The 19103-nt window shown below is 39.3% G+C and overlaps 1 protein-coding gene across 1 annotated transcript in view; it reads left to right on the top strand.

Annotated features, from left to right (window-relative positions):
- Positions 1–80: 80 nt before the first annotated feature.
- The window catches only part of Satb2 (SATB homeobox 2), a 179444-nt gene continuing 160421 nt past the window's right edge, over positions 81–19103 (top strand). The window contains exons 1-2 of the mRNA XM_013020782.1: positions 81–230; positions 1457–1684. Coding sequence (XP_012876236.1) covers positions 1516–1684 — 169 coding nt within the window. The 5' untranslated portion in view covers positions 81–230; positions 1457–1515. The remainder of the gene's footprint in view (positions 231–1456; positions 1685–19103) is intronic.

Raw genomic sequence — 19103 nt, 5'->3', positions numbered from 1 at the left:
CCCCCCCCCCATCACCATCATAACAACCATCTACGCACCAGAAGAAGACACCCTGACCCAGGACCTTAAACGTTAGGACCTGGGGAAGAGGAAAGGGAAAGGAGGACAGAAAAAGGAAGACTTGAGAGAACGCTGCAAAGCAAAGCACCCGAAACTTTCCACCCTGGATTCTCTACTTTTGCTCCATGGACAGAGCCCCAGCCAGCCAAGTTTCAGACAGACCGTGAGCAGTAAGTATGCGGGGCGAGGGCTCCGCGCCGCGCTCGGGGAGTTGGGGACGCGCGGGGCTGGCTAAGTTCCTTCGCAACGGCACCGGGCGATCGGACGGCAAAGCGGGGAAGGGAGATGCGGGTGGAACCCCACTCTCGAAGCCCACGTACTCCCCCGCTCCCCAACTCGGCCGCCGCGGCATCCCTCTTCCCTTTCTCCCCCACCTCCGCGTCTCCAGGACCCGAGGGCAAGGCGGCTTCCCTCCCGCTGCCAAAGTGCGGGCGGAGCTCGCCCTGCGCTGGGCGCGGGGGGCGCGGGCTTTCTGCTTCCCGAAGGTGTCAGTGACAAAGCGAGCGCCGTCTCACCAGGTGTCTCCCCTCCCCTAATCCGCCCCTCGCCCCACAAAGCCGGGGGTGCCGAGGCTCCTGGCGTCGCTAAGGAGCGCGCTGTCCCGCCGAGCCACCCGGAGAAAAACTTTCTGGAGTGGCCGAACCCCGGGGGGGCTGACGAAGGCTGCTCCCGCACCCGCGAATTTCCGCGCGTTTTGCCCTCGGTGTTTTAATACGGATGAGCTTCTTAGAAAAGCGCTCTGGACGAGATGGAGAGAAGAACGCTCCAGAATAATGGGTGCAACCCTACTCTTGCGATGCAAGTTACCCTGGCCAAGAACTCGGAACGCGTGTGGATGGTTGCGGACGGGGGAGTTAGGGTTGGTGCTGTGTGTGTGTGTGTGTGTGTGTGTGTGTGTGTGTACACTTGCTCTGTAAAGGTAAAAACTCGGGGGTCCTTTCACCTGGCCTTCTGGCTCCAGCCTGGCGCATCCGTCAAGTGATTAATCTGGGTGCGGACTCCGGGACGTCCGGGCTCCCCATCCAGGGCGGGGGAAGGGGGAGACATCCCCCCGCTCCACCCCGACCCCCAGACAGCGAGGCTTCTGCAGCCCACCACGGTGTCTGCCAACCCTGCCCCCGTGAACCGGCCGCTCCTGGACGGCTCCGGGCGCCTCGGGGGGCGGCCTCCCGGGGAGCAGCGACGGGGCCCCAGACAGTCGCGGCGTGTCCAGTTCGAGGCTGCCGGGGGGGTGGAGGGCTGGGGCCGGGCCGTCGGGGAGCCGGCTCAGCGCGGGGAGGAAGTTTGCGTGGCTGCGGAGCCCGCGCACGGCGGGCCTGCCACTGGCCTGAATGTCTATCACGTGTGTGAGCGGGTTTCCCTCTTTTTCTCTCCCCCCCACCGCCCCCTCCCTCAGGTCCCAGTGCATTTTATTGCGACCTGCCGGTGGGAACTTTGTCTCCGAGTCGGAGCAGCATGGAGCGGCGGAGCGAGAGCCCGTGTCTGCGGGACAGCCCCGACCGGCGGAGCGGCAGCCCAGACGTCAAGGGGCCTCCCCCGGTGAAGGTGGCCCGACTGGAGCAGAACGGCAGCCCCATGGGAGCCCGCGGGAGGCCCAACGGCGCGGTGGCCAAGGCCGTGGGAGGTAACAGCCCGGAGCAGGGAGGTGCGCGGCCCGCCCGCGGCCCGGAGATAAAGGCCCGGGTGTCAGAGTTCAGGTTGATTAGGCGCTGTGTCGGTGTAGGATTACAGGAAGTCAAGTCCAGGCTGCCAAATAGTGCCCAAGCCTCTCTGCAAACTGGTAGCTTCATCTCAAGTTTAAAACAAGAAAGTGGTTTACCCAGAGGGTGGCATTTTTTGGGCACTTTGCCACTGTGTGCTGAGGTGTTGGCAGGTTTATGTCACAGCCAGCTAACTGTTCCTAGATTTTCCTAGAGAGCTTTTTAGTGATTTAACTCCTTTGCTTTGCCTCAGACTATCTGTTTTAGGGATGACATTTAGGTGTCTTGGCTTTGATGGGACAGTTGTTAATGCTCAGGCTACTACCTGCACAGGATTGTTAAATGTGACTCTGTAGTTGGTTAGGACAGTGCTGCTAGATCAGCGAGTGACACAACTCTAGGATTATGTACTGCTGCGCTTCAAGTGAGAAATAAAGAATATTGGAAAATCGTTCAGGCCACTAGCTGCTCTAATGCTGTTGGTAAAGTTTAGACGCAGGCTCTTGTAACTTTGTTATAAATTACTGAACAAGGGAACATAACAAGGTAGTCTTATTACCTATCTTCTGTTTCTCCTTTCAGGAATTTATATTATTTAAAGACAAGCTTTTGTTGTTGTTTTACTACGCATAAAAAAGTGTCTACTTCAGTAATCTTATAAAACAAAGATAAGAGAGAAATTTAAACATTGAAATACTTTAGGATTTGCATGCCAACTGCCTAGTTGTCTTTGCATGTAAAGTGCACAATTCTACATGGTATGCAGGTGTGTGTGTGTGTGTGTGTGTGTGTGTGTGTGTGTATGTTTTGGGTAAATCACTCCTTAAAATTGTCCACTTCTAAGGGTTTTTTCCTAATATTTTATAATAGTTAATTATAATGTAATTCTTTATTTTGCTTAGCATAAAATAGTACAAAACAGTGGCAAAACTTGGTGATAAACTCCCATTCTCAGATTCTCTGTGTCCATTGGGTGTATTTTGAAGCATATGATTCAGTTGAAATGCCTGTTCTTTCTTAAGTAGTTACAAATACACATTTAATAAATGACTTTTTTGTTTTTTACTTATTTTGTGATTTGCTTCTTCATGGTAGATATTTTGTGTATTAATCATAATTTTGGGAAGTATCATTGTATTGATTCTTAAAGGAATTTTTTTTAACATACTTGGCTACAGAGTGTGGCTTATGTTCTTTCAATTTGGGGATGTGACTACATATTTCAATGAAGCAAAGGAAAACTTAGTTTAGTAACCCACTTTTCAACTAATTTGTTGTCCTGAGACTAAAGCAATAGCCTTGAATTTTTCTTAAAATTGTATTATGATATAATTATGATATGATAAGCTATAACAAATATGGTAGGACCAAACTCTTGGTGATAATGACAAGTGCTGATAATGTTTGGTGGATATTTTTTTTTTTTTTACAAATCCTTGGAGTCAGTGTATTCTAAAAGTGCCTTTATATATAAGAAGATATGAGTTTGCAATGCCAGGTTCCGAAGACCTAATATGATTTCCTGAATAGAACGAGTACTAAACATTTCAGGATGAAATTGTGTTCCCTCCAGACAGGTTTTTTTTCCCCCCTACCTTTGCATATTGTATTGAACTATGAAGAAACTGCCTTTTTCTGTTGGCCAGGGGATATCTTTAGTGTAAAACAGTGATTGCTTTTCGATTTTTTTTGGAACCATAATTCACATTTGACTACTTGCTAGAAATTTGACTCAAACTAAAATTATTGTCTACATGAACAATGGATTTATTTTAATAAGTTCCTTAGTCACTTCTCTGAGGCTTAACTTAATTTAGTAATATCGAAGTTCTTATTATATGCCTTCCAAACTGAAAATAAGATGACATTTTGTTTTAATATGTACCAGTTATAATCCCAGTAAACTAGTTAATATAGTTTCTATGTGGTGGATTTTTTCAAGACTTTTTTTTAAAGAAAGCTTTTATTCTATATAGCATAATAGATTGTTTAGAAAGTAGCTAATTTGAGGAATCTCAAAATGTAACAACTTAGAATATAAAATTTCGATAGTACAAAGCTTTCTTATTGAATGTTAATAATTATTTTGTGGGCTTAGGTTTATATAGTTTCCAAATGTACATTAAGATGTCAATAATTTCATTTCTTTGTAACTTTTAATCATGTATATAGACTGGAGGAAAGCCAAGCCTTTTTTAAAATGCACATTCTAAATTTTAAGAAATGTTTAAAGTATACTTCTTGTTAGAGTACTTTCTAATTGAAAGGTCTTTTTTTTCTTTGAACATAGAGTAAATATAAAGTAGATTATATTTCTACCTCCCTGCAGCCTTATGCTTACATTGTCCTCATAAAGCAATTAATATAATAGGCATAGATAACTACAAAAGTATAGCTCCCCATCAGTTATTGTCATTTTCAGATGTTGCAGTTTTGTTCATGTCAGTTATGATAGTGGACACAATAAGATAAAATTTAAATAATAAAGCTCCAAATTTGGAAGCTCCATAATTTTTTGTTAATCTTTAGTGTTCCTTATTCTGTAAAGCTCTACCCATGCCCCTCATAAGGGAAATCATTAAGTTAATTGGTTGCTCAATAAAATAACAATTTATCTTACAGCTTTGGTTACACAGTGAGATAGATACATGTTTTTGGATGCATAGGTTGGACTAAAAAATTCTATTGTGGTTCTATTTTTTTTTTTTTTTAGAGAGAAGGAGTTTGTTATGATGTTTGATGACAACTAAGTATTCATAAGGAAGGGGATTGTTTTAGTGCCTAAATGTAACTAGTGGAAGTAGTGCACACTCTATCATAGTCTCTAGGGTTATGCTTTAATAGGGAACTTAAAAGTTAGTGCATTGTTTACAATGTAGTGGCTTTAGAAGACTGTTAGACAAGATTCATTTTGTTTTGTCTTTCCAATGCTTTCTAGGATGTTTTTGCTTTTATTTAAGCAGTGTGTTTCAAAGCATGTATGTAGTAAAATACAAATGTTCAGATGTGTATGACAGTCAGGTTTTATAGAAGGTCTTCTGGGGGGAAAAAGAGGCTAATATCTCTTTAAAAAACATATGAAGGTTGGGGGAGAGTTTAGAGCAAGCAAGAGCACTGTGGTGTTGACAGCTTTATGTCCCTGCTGGGTAACATTCACTTACTAGAATTGGCGTCCCCTCTCAGCTAGTAATTCACTCCATAAGGATTTTGAAAAAGGATGATTAATGGTAGGGAAATTTATATTTGTGAAATTGATGATTAAACCTTGTAGATCTATTTGAAGACTCAGAAAAAGAAGAGATTATTAAGGATGACGAAAATAAGAATCAGATGATCTCTTTAACCACTATTAGCATAAGCACCTAAAGTACTGTCTATGCTGCATGGAATACTTGAGCCAGGCAACCTTCAGCCTAAAATGAAAGCGATGCCAAGCAAGTTTCCAGAGGGAAGCCAGGCGCTTTGCCTTCCTCCTAGGCTGCTGGAAGGTACTGGCCAGTGGTGCTTAAGTAGCAATAAATTACTGTGCTCCATTCATTGTTAACATAGGCATTTTCGCTTTTTAATGTTTGGCTTAAAGAAGAACTTTCAGACAGCTTTATTTAAACTGAATGAACAGCGCCTGAATCTACCAGATGGTGTATTTGCTGATAGGAGGCATTAAACATCAGAAATCTTTTTGATATTTTTCACTTTCCTATGAATTTTTATGATTTTTTTTGGGGGGGAGAGGAGTGTTAAATGTTCTAGATTTTATAGGGAAAAATATTTAAACTTTGAGACTCTCTTACAGAGATACCTGCTCTTTTTTGGAAAACATTTGCTTATCTTTGAAAACTAATTGTTAACAAATAACCACTTGATTTATGGAAGTCCAAGTCATCTAATAGCTAGCCCACCAAAATAAACCTGTTCTTGCTACCTGACAGCCCTTTCAAGAGCATAACTATCTTATTGTAAGGGGGGGTGGGATCATTATGTAGTACACACTGATATACTCAAGTAGGGAAGCAAATGTGATCAAGACTTAGGCAGGGCCTCATTTGAAGCTGAACATTGTCTACAACAGCAGTTAGTTTAATTGTCTACATGTGGAACATTTCCTTTTTGCTTATGAGTAAAAGAAAGGTGGTTCAGGTCAGGTGTAGACACTGCATTAGCAGTAACAGATACATTTCACTTTTTGAAAGGAGCACAGATATGAAAGACTATTGATATTTATATATGGAATGTCTATGGTACTTAGAAATTTAGAAATATAACTGTAAAGAAAAGAAAATGAGAGAACACTCTTATTTGTAGGAACCATCTTATTTGTAGGAAGGACTCATATTGCTTCAAAAGAGAAAAACTTTCCTTTCCAATCCTTTTTTTTTTTTTTAATTTAAAGGTTTTAAACCTTTTAAATAGAGTGAACTTAGGCTTTGGGGTCATCCAACAATCCAGCATGTCCTCTGTAGTTTTGCTGAGGTAGAAAAATAGCCCTTCTCTAAAGTGTTTTTAGTCCTTTAGGCCTGTTATTAAAATAAAGATATACTTGGTTAAAAAAATATATGCAATGGAACATACACATTAAACAGAACATAGGGTATCCACCCTCAAAGTCCTGAGCATAATTTGGTGTTTCAAGTAATTTTGGAAGTCTTATGTTCCATCAGCAGAAACCCACTGACCATTATATATTCAAGATCAGCTGTGTGTGTGTGTGTGTCTTTGTGTGTGTGTGTATGTGTAGTATTTTAACTACTGAGATATCTCTTAAGACATCTGCTTTTAACCTCTACAGAAATAAGTAATATCATCATTGTTCTGAGGGTTTAAACCAGTAGAATCTGTACATCTATCCTATATTGATTCTTTTTTCTTAAAAAAAAAATTTAGCCTGTCTATCTTTGTATGGAGGGAAAACAGCCTAATCATCATTTATTACATACTGAGAATATTGATTTGAGTCATTTTAAGGATAAAGAAATCAATTTTATTCCAGGTAAGACTAGAGTAATTGTTTGGTGTACAGCTGACAAGATAGTAAGAAGTGAGGATCGATAATTATCTTTGGATAGCTTAAAAATGAACTTTTCTTAAAAAAATACAGAATTTAATATAGAAATAGAAAAAATACATAATATAGAAAAGACATATAATGTGATTAGAGTTAGGATTCCAAATTGTGTTTGTTTCTTTGAGTAAAATTATCTTGAGTTTTTTTTTAATAGTTTTCTATTGAGATAAAATTGCCACAGGTTTCTCACCACTATAGAAAGTTTCCTACAACCACATTAGGTTTATTAACTGTGGACACAGTTGGTTACTTTTCAGGAAACTAAACTTCATCCTCCATAGCATGTAGCTTGTAATGAATCCTTTATATTTGTACATTTAATAAGTAACCTTAAAAAGAGATCTTTGCAACTAATGTACAGGAATAGTAATTTTTACTATCTTCCTTACATGAATGCTGAGATACAATGGCATTTTGGAACATATTTAAAGATGGAGCATTTGACAAAAGTTGTGTGTGTAACAGTTTGTCAGTGAGAAGTGACAAGTGGGAAATGACAAATGAAATGTTGGCATCACTACTCTTTATTTTGATAAAAATGTCTCAATTTGCAGTGATATAATACTGTTTCATATTATTTCATGAGTTGTGTGAGATGCATAAGGAGAATTTAGATTTTGTGAACGGAAAATTAGCAGCCCAAACTCTCTTTTCAGAAGCTTTGGCAGCACATCCCCTTCCCCCTACTCCTCAAGAGTAAGAACAGCAGTGAAATGTTGGACCTAACCCATACATTTTAACTCATTATTTTTTGAAAAGAAAAAAAAAAGGAAATAACTGAAAATGGTTTCAAGTAGGAGACCTTTATGCTTAGCTCAAAAAATGAAGGAGAGAGTTCGCCTTTTAGTTTCCTTCTTTTCTTCCCAGCAATTTGAAAATGAGTGATTCCCCTCTGCTGACTTAGATTGTATAGATCTGTTCACACTTGTGATCACCCTTGCTCTCCAGCCTGAATTTAGGGTGCCAGTGAGGAGAGCTATGAGTTTCTTTTATTTTAAAGTTCAGTAGAGGTTTTGAAAATGTCTCTGTGTTAAAAATGGATCTTTATATACAAAGGATTTATCATCCTGCCGCTTAAGGATAATGTGATAGATATTTCAAAGTCAAAGTAAACACCCTGAGTGGAATTGAAGTATGAGTTAAAACAAAACCAATCGAAGACCCTCAGAAAAACACCAACACAAACACAAAAGACACAGATGTAGCCCAATAGTGTGTGCTCTTTTCTCATTTTCTGAAGTCATGCTGCTTCCTTCGCTATTTTTGAACAACAAAACGTTTATTTTCTTCTTTTACATGGAAAGAAGCGTCAGAAGCATGACATGCTGCAGTGTTATTTAAAAAAAATGTTTCTTGATAGAGTTTTCAAAATCATAGAGCTCTATCTATATAATTTTTTCCCAATTAACAGAACTGTTTTGCTGCTTTAACAGCAAGTGATTTAACATTTTTGGTGAAATAAGTATAATTAAGTGTTAGTGAAAAGCATTAGAAATTGCCTTGCAGAACTTGTGTCTTTTGACCATATTTGCAAAGTTTTACTTAATTCTAGAGTTGAAAAAATTGGTAGGAAGACATATTATGTATAAATGTGCCTTAGCTATGTAATTATGGTGATTGGGTATATGGTGTGCTATTTTTTTTCTCTTAAATTGATGCTTATACTTTTAAAACAAAAAAAAAAGAAAATGAAAAGAAAACCTAGTAGATGTTTTAAACAGATGCCTAAAATGAAAAAAAATAATAGAAATAAAAACATTTAAGTGTTAGTATTTAGCAACTATGGCTATAATCTATTATGATAATAAAAATCCTGTGGGGAAGTATATTTCAGTTTTGGTTGTTTCTCATACTGTTGTCATGTGCTAGTATATCAGGCTGATTGAGTTCTTTCCTTTACTTGTGGCTTTATTGTTGAATGGAGTTCTGTTGTAGCACAGTTGGTTACTAAACTGTAGTGTAACGTATCAACCAAGATCAGACACGAAGGGGAAGCACCGTGAGGTACTATTTATAAAAGTGGATGTTCTCTGCACCAGAGTGACGGTGTGGTGTCCATGATGGCTGCACAGTTACTGAAATGCACGCACAACCCAGAGTCTTTGTTTCCTTTGAAGACTTGCACAGATATAGAAGAAATAGGCATTCCCGAGAGTAAATGTCTTTACAACACTTAGGTCTGACAGAGGTGATTTAGAAGCCCTTTTTTTTTTTTCCATAGGAAAAATACCTTGAATTTCATGTTTACCACAGCTACCTTTTTATTTAAAAAAACTCCTTTTTCATTTTATATTTGGTTAGAAAGCTAGTAATCCATTTCATTTCATAGTGATTGACTTTTTTAGCAGAAGAAAATACTTTCTTTGCAAAAAGATAAAATTTGATTAAATGTCTACCCAGTACTCCTGAGAAATGATCAATTGTATACAGTAAAAATAACCATATTTTTAGATTCCCTGGTTATGCCTGTATTAAAACAGCATTGTTTTAATTTCAGGTATTTCTATACCTAAGGAAAGGTGAACTTGAGATATTTAGTAGCTTACTAGACAAATTCATTCATATCTAAAGTCAGTGTTTTAAATATTATTATTAGTAGTAGTATTTGGTTAACAGAACAAGAACTTTCTTTTGTCATAATCCAAAGATGGTAACAGAGCAGCATGATAAATGTCTCGATAAGTGTTGTAGTAAAAGAAAATGACTTGTCTTCTGAGGCAGGGGAGAGTTTATGTTGCCTTGGACCCATTTCCCAAGCAGTGATCGAAAACAGATTACAATAACAATTATACAGTCAGAAGATGCAATATCCATTTCTGCTTTAATTGAGTGAAAGAATAATAAAAACATCATTAAGAAAAATGAGGTGGACCTGTCACACAATGTACAATCTTTTTAGTCTTGGAAAAGATGCAGAATAACCCAAGTGCTTCTCTTATTTGGTAGCGTTTATTAGGTAAAATCTGTTTTGGGGAAGAAACTATTTGGCTCTCATTCTTCCTTGGAAAGTTAAGAGAGATGTCCATGGAAAGTAGTTGCCCAGGCATTAAAAAAAGCATTGACTTTGTCTTGTTCTATGCTGTGAGAATATCACATTTTCTTAAATTCTACCTGAGGTATACTCACCCTTACCTTCTTTTCTTCAATCTGTGAGAAATGGAAGTCAGAAATCCATGACCACTGCTCTTATGAGAAAGCCCTACCAAGTAAGGATTAGCTGGGGTCCCTTGCCTGATGTTCCTACTCTTCGTAAACATTCTAAAGGGGGAAAGAAAGTTGAGGCTGAATAACCGGCACCCTACATTTTCTTAGCACACATAGGTTTGTGGGAGCACTTGAATTTCCATGTGTGAACATCACTGGATTTGTACTCAGGTGAATGACATGGGTTGGCACTTGGGCACAGAGGATCTGGTTCTAATCAACAGTCCTTTGAGCCATTGCATCTAGAATTCTTTTTGTAGGACCTCCAGCTTGCTTTGCCCAGACGGACGATCCCTAGCAGGCAGCAGTGGTTCATTTTCTTTGCCTTGGGCTCTGTTTATCATGCTTTTTCAGACACTTTTTTTTTTTTAAATAGACACTGAGCCTCCTCAAAGCTAAGTTACAGTGATGGAGTTAGACCAGTCTTCTTGCTTATCATGGAGCACCAAAACTGCAAATACTGATGGCCATAGTGAAATTGGAGCCTTAGGTTGGGTTCGGTTGATAGAGTTAGAGCAGACAATTTCTTTGATCGGTTTCTGAGTTTTCTTGAGTGTAATACTTTTCGGTGGGTGGCAAAATAAAGGACTAAGATAGACAGAATTTTTATGAAGTAAAAAACTTTAATTTTTTTTTATTCAATCCAGAAGTCTAGTTAGTAGTGCCCTCATTAAAATACCTTTGTCAGCAAGGATTTTTTTTTCAGTTTTAGCATTTACATAGCCTAACTGTGTTGATGAATACCACTGAGCTAAGGGTCTATTAGTGGTTCTGTTTTTTGAGGACTTTACAATTTAAACCTAAATATTAATTCTGGGTAGAAGTTGGCATAGTGTCGTTTTGCCTTAGAGGGAATTTTTGTTATATAGTAAAAGAAAACTTTTTATTCTATCAGATTACCTTCTCCCTGTCCTCCCTCCCAGAGTAAATAGCAATTAACTAGTTAAGGTCTTAAAAGGGCATCTTTATTTTTAAAAAGGCATGACTATTTTAGATGAATTTAACAATTTTCCATTAGTTCATATTGCAAGCTAGTGGTTTTTGATACTAACAAGAAAGATCCATGAGGCTTGATGATGTAATATTTTTCTTGTTTAAGTATAAAGTTATTTCTTAATGACCCATAACTTGTAAATCAATAATTTATCTTTTTTGCTAGAAAGTGAGAGGCATGAAACATTATTTATTCTTATTTATGTCACCTGTAATTAGAAGGAAAGAAATTGGAATCTCACTATAAAGTGACTCAATTTTCCACCATTGGTTATTTTGGAAAGTATACATGCTTTAAATATTGAAGGTGACTTTACTAACAAGTACATAGAATAGACAGTATAGCAACCTGCTTATGTACTAACTGCAAAATTACAAAAAAATATAGCAAGAAAAGCCTGCAATGATACATGGCTGTCCTCTAAAAAGCAGGTGTTCAGAATGCTGCTGGAAATGCCCTCCATGAAAGTGGGGCAGCACGGGGCTGAGCCCCACTCTCTGGAAGTTCTAAGGTGTCTTTACACAGACCTCGTCCTTAGGCTTGGCAAATTTGGTATTAGAAGACAAGAAAAGTCCTTTATCCTTCAGGGAGTAGAAGAGTAGTGAATTGTTCTCTAAATAGGAAAGTTATCCATCTAAGATCCAATCAAACTACTTTACAGGGAGAAATATGATGACCTTGACTTTTTTGTTTTTCCTTCTGAAATGAATCAATAGGTAAAATTCAGTAAAACAAATTCCATTTACAAGCTCATTCTTATAGCCAGTGCCTTGAGCACATTTTTATGGCTAACTTGTCAAGCCTCCCCCGCCCCCCCAACTGAAGCTTACCATTGAAAGGCTGCCAGTGTTGTCACAAATGATCATTAGTTCCCAAAAGACTTTGGGGAGGGGGAACTGTAGGAAATGCCATGATTTTTACTAACAACTATTTTGTTTCATGTGTATTTTTTTGCCACCACAGCAAAACAGGGGAGCAACCTACATGTTCAGGGTTGGTGCGGAATACTCTGCTGTGGAAATGTATAGAATTCCAATTAGTACAGCGTGAGAGAATAAATGTACTTCTTTTCACACTGATCTGAGTGGTTAGTGGAAAACAAGCTGCAAAGTAATTCCCTCAGACCCCAATAAAAAGATTTTATAGCAAAATAATTCTCGGCCTCATAATGAGACTGTTGTAGGGTTGTGTTTGATATTTGTAAGGCAGAAATACAGTCTGGGTATCCAAACGAAACATTTATTGTAAACAAGTTAACTGCCAAGAGCTTATATTCTGTCAAACATAGTTATATGGAAGATTGATGTATATAGATTGGAAGTGAGATTGAGGGAGACAGTTCCTTTCTTCACCAAGGAAGGGCTTCTGAGATGCGGCCCTCTGTTTTGATACAATGACTCAGTGAAGCTGTCCTCCTCACAGCCAGCCTTCTATGTATAATAAACACAGTCTTGCTCTCGAAAACAGATCTGTTTGTCTATGGTACTTCTGTTAACAAAATAAAGAAATAAACTTACATTCACGGGAGCTGTTATGTGTAGTTTCCCGAATCATCTTCACCTGGATCAGGCAGCCATGGTTTTAAGACCTCTGGGGTCATTCTGGAGAGTACCCACCCACCAGCACTTTTGCATTTAAGTTAGCACCACACAAGCCTTTTCCTCCTTCACATGGAATTCAAAAAGGAGTGGTGGCCTTCTCTTTGGGCTACTTAGTGGTTCAGTTTGCAAGATTAGAATTGTTTTGAAACAGGAGGCTGGGTGAAGGGCACTGGCTCATATGTTTCACTTTGAGGCTAGGAAACTCTTTAGATTCTTCTAGGGGAAGTGAAATGTTTTTGAGATTGAGTTTTATGTATCTGAAATTACTCCCCCGTTTTAAATTACGCTAATCGCCCAGGATTTTTTTTGTCTTTGAAGAAGGTAGAATTTTCTATTTCATTCAGGATAAAGATTTCTCACTTTCTTGTTCATGAAACAAATCACTTTAGGCTTGCTAACACTTCATTAAAAATGAAGAATCCCATTCTCCCTGTCTTTGGTTGGTAGGTAGCTTTAGGCTAACTATGCTAAGGGTGAAAATTAGATTTTCAATGGATTTTTATGCACTGACTTCTGTGATTTCTTCAGGTCTTTCTTTTTAAAGATTATATTTAATATTTTATTTTGGAAATTATATGAATTACAAAAGAATGTCTTAGAGCCATATAGCATGAAAAATGAATAATATACCGGTCTTCTCTGTTCTGCTTTTCTTATTTCAGAAACTGCTCAAAATTACACAGGTACTTGTATACTTAAAATACTTTGTCTGGGAAATATTCCATCAGACCCAGATTTCCCTGGACTGTAGGCTGTGTTTTATTAACTCGATCTGAGTCACAATAATAATATCCTATGTATTACAAGCTAGAGATCTCAGTATTCCCTAAGGGAACTGGGTAATACACACTCTGATTTTGACTTTCAGTCTCATTCTCTCTTCTGTTCTTTTCTCTTCTTCCTTCCTATGTTAGTCCTTTGAGGGCTCAGTTGCTATCTCCTCTCCACAGACATTTGTTGGATGCAGGAATAGAGATTTCAGTGGCTGGGAAAAGGCATGTTGGCTGTTCTCTGTTGAAGATCAGCTGTGTGAAATCGGCATACCTTCATTTCACAATGATCATATCTGTACTTTTATTAAATATCCATAGACGTTGCACTGTTTAAACCTGAAACAGTGAACAGAAGGATTTTCTTCATGGGTGGGAGAAAGCCTTTTATTTTTTTGGTTATAAAAACTTTACTTTTCAGTTTTTTTTATTTGATAAAAATCTTTCCACTCTAGTATGATTTCCTTTGAGGCTTTGCACCAGTGTTTGATCTCAATTTTTAATAATTTTTGTGAGTTAAATTCCCCAAAGAAAACATGCTTGTGCTATGAAATATTCCCACTAGAAATCTGAGTAGTCTTGTCTTATTGAGAGCCGAGCGCTTGATTCCTTTATTAATTCCTTGCTAGAGAATCTTAGTACAGTTAGCCTTTCCTTAACACTGCACTGGAGAAATTAATCAGGATTAAAAAAATGTTTGAGATAAATAAAATAACATTTATGCAGAATTGAAAACCCAGGATGAAGCAAATGTTAGTATCAGGACTATTATTATTGACTCCTTTTTTGATTTAAGGGACTCCAAGTTGCAAATAGCTTTTCTGGAGAGAATAATGAGAATGAGGTGAGAGGCAGACATGGCCAAATAAATGCTCCTTTAAACTATTAAAGCCAGGCACTGCTGGCTCATGCCTGTAATCCTAGCTACTCAAGAGGCTGAGATCTGAGAATTAAGGTTTGAAGCTAGGCTGGGCAGGAAAGTCAATGAGAGCCTTATCTCCAATTAACTAGCAAAAAATGTCAGAAGTGGAGCAGTGGCTCATTTGGTAGAGTGCCAGCCTTGAGCAAAAAAGCCAAAGGGACAGCTCCCAGCCCTGAGTTTAAGCCACAGTACTGGCACAAAAAAGACAAAATAAAAACAAAAACAGAAACCCCCAAAAAACAAAAACCAGAACCAAAAAAAATCTATGCTTTCAGAAGTGTCTAGGATACAGTATCACTTAACATGGGACAGAAATCTGGGTAATTGTACATGATAGTTTAGTCACTTTCGATGCTCTCTCTTGATTGACTGATATGTGCCTTTCTAACAACTACACAAACAACCGTAAGAATTTAGTTTTGAATTCAGGATCTTTCAGACATGCCGTGAAGTTGAACTTTTCGATAATATCCCAACTTTTACTTTTTACTTTTAATTTTTTTCCTAAAATTCTAGGATCAGTAAACATTTTTTCTTTCTTTGTAGTTTATCAATATAGGACATGTCTAGGACTGCCGACCAGACCTTACCCTGGAGATGGGGATCCAGAGCCAGGTAGCAGGCTAGTTGCTTTGAGTCAGACACTGGTCCGATGCAATGCTGCACTCTGATCCACCAGGAATTTCTGTCAGCTGTGGACATGCATAGCCCTGTGGTCTGGCAAGCTTCCCCAATGGGGAGTGAGTTCTTGAATCTACTTGTGCAGATCCTTTCCTAGAAAGCTTTCCTTGTTGGATGTTGCTGTATGCAATGCCAGAGGCTCACAGTGTATGCTGAGAAGTTTGACAACTGGGAGGGGGTGGTTGGTAATCCAGAATGAGTGCCACTGATTAATGACGGAGATTAAGGTATGAATGGAATTAGCATTTTGTTCAATGGGAATCAATATTTATTTAGGACCTATTCTAGGTCATGCTTGGGTGGGGGTGGGAAGAGTAAAGATGGGTCTAAATGTCTGCTTTCCCTTATGCCAGCGAGAGGCCCAGCATTGCTGATATAGGGCATTTCGTATCCTGCATCAGGTTTATGGGCCAGGTTTGCCATGGCAGAGTTCCTTGGAGTAACTTGTGAGTTTTGGTTTAGATAAGTAGATACAATGTAATTCCTATGTGCCTATGACATCTATGATTTGCAAACTGTCAGTCCAGTGTTATTTTGCCATTGAAATTCTGTGACTTGAGGGGCTATTAGAGATGCTTGAGTTTATCTTTCTCCCTTCAGGTGGCATTGTGATCTCAGCTTAGAGACAGGCCTGGAATCTGAAATGAAGGCCAGAACCAATCTCCCTTTCCTATCACCTCTAGTCACTTTCTATTTCTCACCTGAAACTTATTATTTGCTCCTTTCTTCTGATGTTAAGATCAGCTTCAAACATTGCCAAGTAGTGTGTGGTTTTACCAGAAAGAATTCTGAGAATAAAATAGTTGCTGAAAATCCTCCACAGCCCTCTTGTGCTCCATGTAGAAGGAGAGAGGCATCAGGGAGTTTGCTGTTGAAAGTTCAGTTAGGAGTCTGATCCTGGATAAGCACAAAAATCAAATTTTTGTACGAGGCTCCATCTGTCCTTCCTTTGCACTGTGAATCACTCAGAACATATTGTTGTCCCAACTATCATGGCTTCTGCTTCTTCTACAGTGAGAGTTCAGGGCACACCAAATTGCAAACCAAAACGAGGGAATTTATCCTTCAGGAAACCTATAGGTCACAAGCAAAGGAAAAGAGGAAAGCTGGAACCTGGAGATGTATACAGATAGGCCCCTGGGCCCCTGGGGGAGGGCGTGCCCTAAGATCCAGATGGTATACTTTCTCTTCCTCAAAATTAAATAGTTGTTAATATGTTTTTCCTATTTGTTTCATGACATCATTTGAAATTTCTTTCCTTGGAAATTTATTTGGGATAAAACGTATTTCCTTTACAGGAAATATACTTTCCTATGCCACATAGTGATATTTGGATCAACAGGATCCCAGTGCTTTTGTAAGCTAGCTATGCTAGCTTGTCTGAATACTTGCTGTGAGGTTTATACAAGGAGGATTAAGGATGCATTTCTAGAAACCGTACCCTGATTGTTAAGTGAAGCTTGACTATGAGATAAAGAGACCACACAGCCATCCAACAGCAACTTAGAGTAACTTTTTAATCTATTAATCTCTGAAAATTTTGAGATCAGCACCCCCTCCCCCCCCCCCCCCCGAGGGTATAAGAGGTAGTGGAATGTGGAGCCTGTGGCTGCCTTAGTTCAGTGGGTTGAATGTCTGAGAAAGGAGAACAGCAGGGATAGGACAGAGGAAAGTAGGAAAGAGGCATAACCCATTTTGAAATTTTGCCTAGTACCCCAATGAGGAGATGCGAAACACCGTATTTGTCCTTTCTGTTTCTGATTACAATACTCAGCATGCAAGCTTTCCTTTAGTGTTTTTTTTTGGGGGGGGGGTCGTGGGACCTGAACTCTGGGCCTGGGCGCTGTCCCTAGCTCTTTAGCTCAAGGCTAGCACTCTACCACTGAGCCACCTTCCCAGCCCTCCTTTAGTGTTTTAAGATAGAAAGATAGGTTTAGAGATTAATATTGGCAAGTTACTTTTGTTCTTATCTCTGATTTAAGGATGTGTGTGTGTTTGCAAGAGGGAGAGTCAGAGATAAACAAGAATATGAAATTATAGAATAAGCAAATCATTTTATTCATTTATTTTGCCAGTCCTGGTGCTTGAACTCTCAGCTTGGGCTTCTTTTGCTTAAGCCTAGCATTCTACCACTTGAACCACAAGCACCATGTCAGGCTTTTTCTAATTGAAGATAAGAGTCTCACTGCCTTGTCTGGCTATGAACTATGATCCACAGATTTCAACCTCTTGAGTAGGTAGGATTATAGGCATGAGCCACCAGTGCCCGGAGTAAATAATTTTGTTCACCTAATAAATTTGCAATAGGAAGAGATAGTCCTTCACTTCTTCCTCTCCTAGTCTTCAGAAGACTCTCCTGGTCTACATGGTAGAATAAATTTTCAGTCTCTTAAAGGGCTTGGTCTAGGGTTGATTTACTGTGAAGTGTAATGCTTGTTTTTCAGGTTCAGTTCAAAGAATAGATCTGCGAGGCTCTGCCCAAAGCATTTGTAATCTTCCTTTAGCTCTAGAATCTTCTCCAATGATAGAACCAGATATGCTGCTGACCCTGGGGAGGGGAGTGGGTGCTTTGTGCTGGAGGAAATGGGTAGGCTTCCTTCTCTCTTTTGTATGAGGAAGGACTTACTGCTATCTTCTGGGAAGGGCTCTGGTCTTTCAAGGGGCAGTCCCTGGAATGCTGGTGGTCCCAGAAAACAAAGGGGCTATCTGGGAGGTAGGAGGCTGGGCCTTTTCTCCTTTTTGGGTGAGCCTTTCTTGTCTGACTCAAAAGCAGGAACTCATTTTTTTTTTTGTTCTCTTCAAAGCCTACTACTTGGTTGTACTGACAACTAAATTTACTTAATAACTAATACTGGCCACTCATTGGACAAAGCAAGTAGTAAAGACTCCTTTACTAAATAGCCAACACCTGAGATTCTGTGAGAGTCGATTTTGGAGTATTATTTTTCAAAGAGAAGTGTGGTATTTAGATGGAATAAACTGAACTGCTCTTCATTTCCCTTGTTTGTTTTTGTGTCATTCTGTTTATTCTCCCATAGCTTCAGGTTCATTAAATGAGAGTAATAATAGCCCTCTCACATGGTAAATATGAGAAAATAAAAGCAGCTTCTGTAGAGTAAATGATAAGCTAGATAATGTAATGCTATGGACCTCTCCCCTAACCCCTTCTCTACTTTGTGCCTGTACTGAGGCTTGAGCTCAGGGCCAAGGCTCTGCCCTTCATATTTTTTGTTCTACCACTTGAGCCATAGCTCCATGGCTGGCTTTTTGGTGGTTATTGGAGATAAGAGGCTCAGAGACTTTCCTGTCCGAGCTGGCTTTAAACTGTAATACTTAGATATCAACCTTGTGAGCCACTGGTGCCCTGCTTATTGTTTTTTTTTTTTTTTGGTCAGTTGTGGGGGCTGAACTCTGGGCCTGGGTGCTGTCCCTCAACTCTTCAGCTCTAGGCTAGCACCCTACCACTTGAGCCACAGCACCATTTCTGGCTTTTTTCTGCTTATGCGGTGCTGAGGAATTGAACGCAGGGCCTCGTGCATGCAAGGCAAGTACTCTACCACTGAGCCACCTTCCCAGACCTTATTGTATTTTTGTCTTTAATGAGAGGTGGTTGAGTTCTGTCATAGAGACCTCATGGTGCTGAGATGACTTTTACTTTTCATTGTTGAGATTAAACATCTAGATAGAGCAGTAGAGTATGATTGTTTCTCTAGTCACTTTCATAGCTAGTGTTGTAGCATTTCATAAAGACAATTACTTAAAATGAAGGAAAGGGGAAAAATCCTTTTCTTCGTTAAAGAAGATTAATATTGTTAGGACTAGAATTACAGCTTACAATTTGCTTGGCGATAACAGAGCAGATAACATTGGATTTGGAATTTAACCAAGTTTCTCAAGTCTCGTACTTTCTGAGACACAGAGGAAAGACACCCAAGGAATATCCAAGAAGTGACACTATAGTCACTTAATTAGGCCCCAGTATAAGTTTATCCTGTGTGAGATAAACTATTTTTTTTGATTTGATGGAAGATTTTTTTTTTTTTTTTGTTAGTCATGGGGCTTGAACTCTGGGCCTGGGCGCTGTCCCTCAGCTCTTCAGCTCAAGGGGA

The sequence above is a fragment of the Dipodomys ordii genome, unplaced genomic scaffold (genome assembly GCF_000151885.1).
Source record: "Dipodomys ordii isolate 6190 unplaced genomic scaffold, Dord_2.0 Scaffold1, whole genome shotgun sequence".
Lineage (NCBI taxonomy): Eukaryota > Metazoa > Chordata > Mammalia > Rodentia > Heteromyidae > Dipodomys > Dipodomys ordii.
This window is presented reverse-complemented; position numbering and strand designations above follow the sequence as displayed.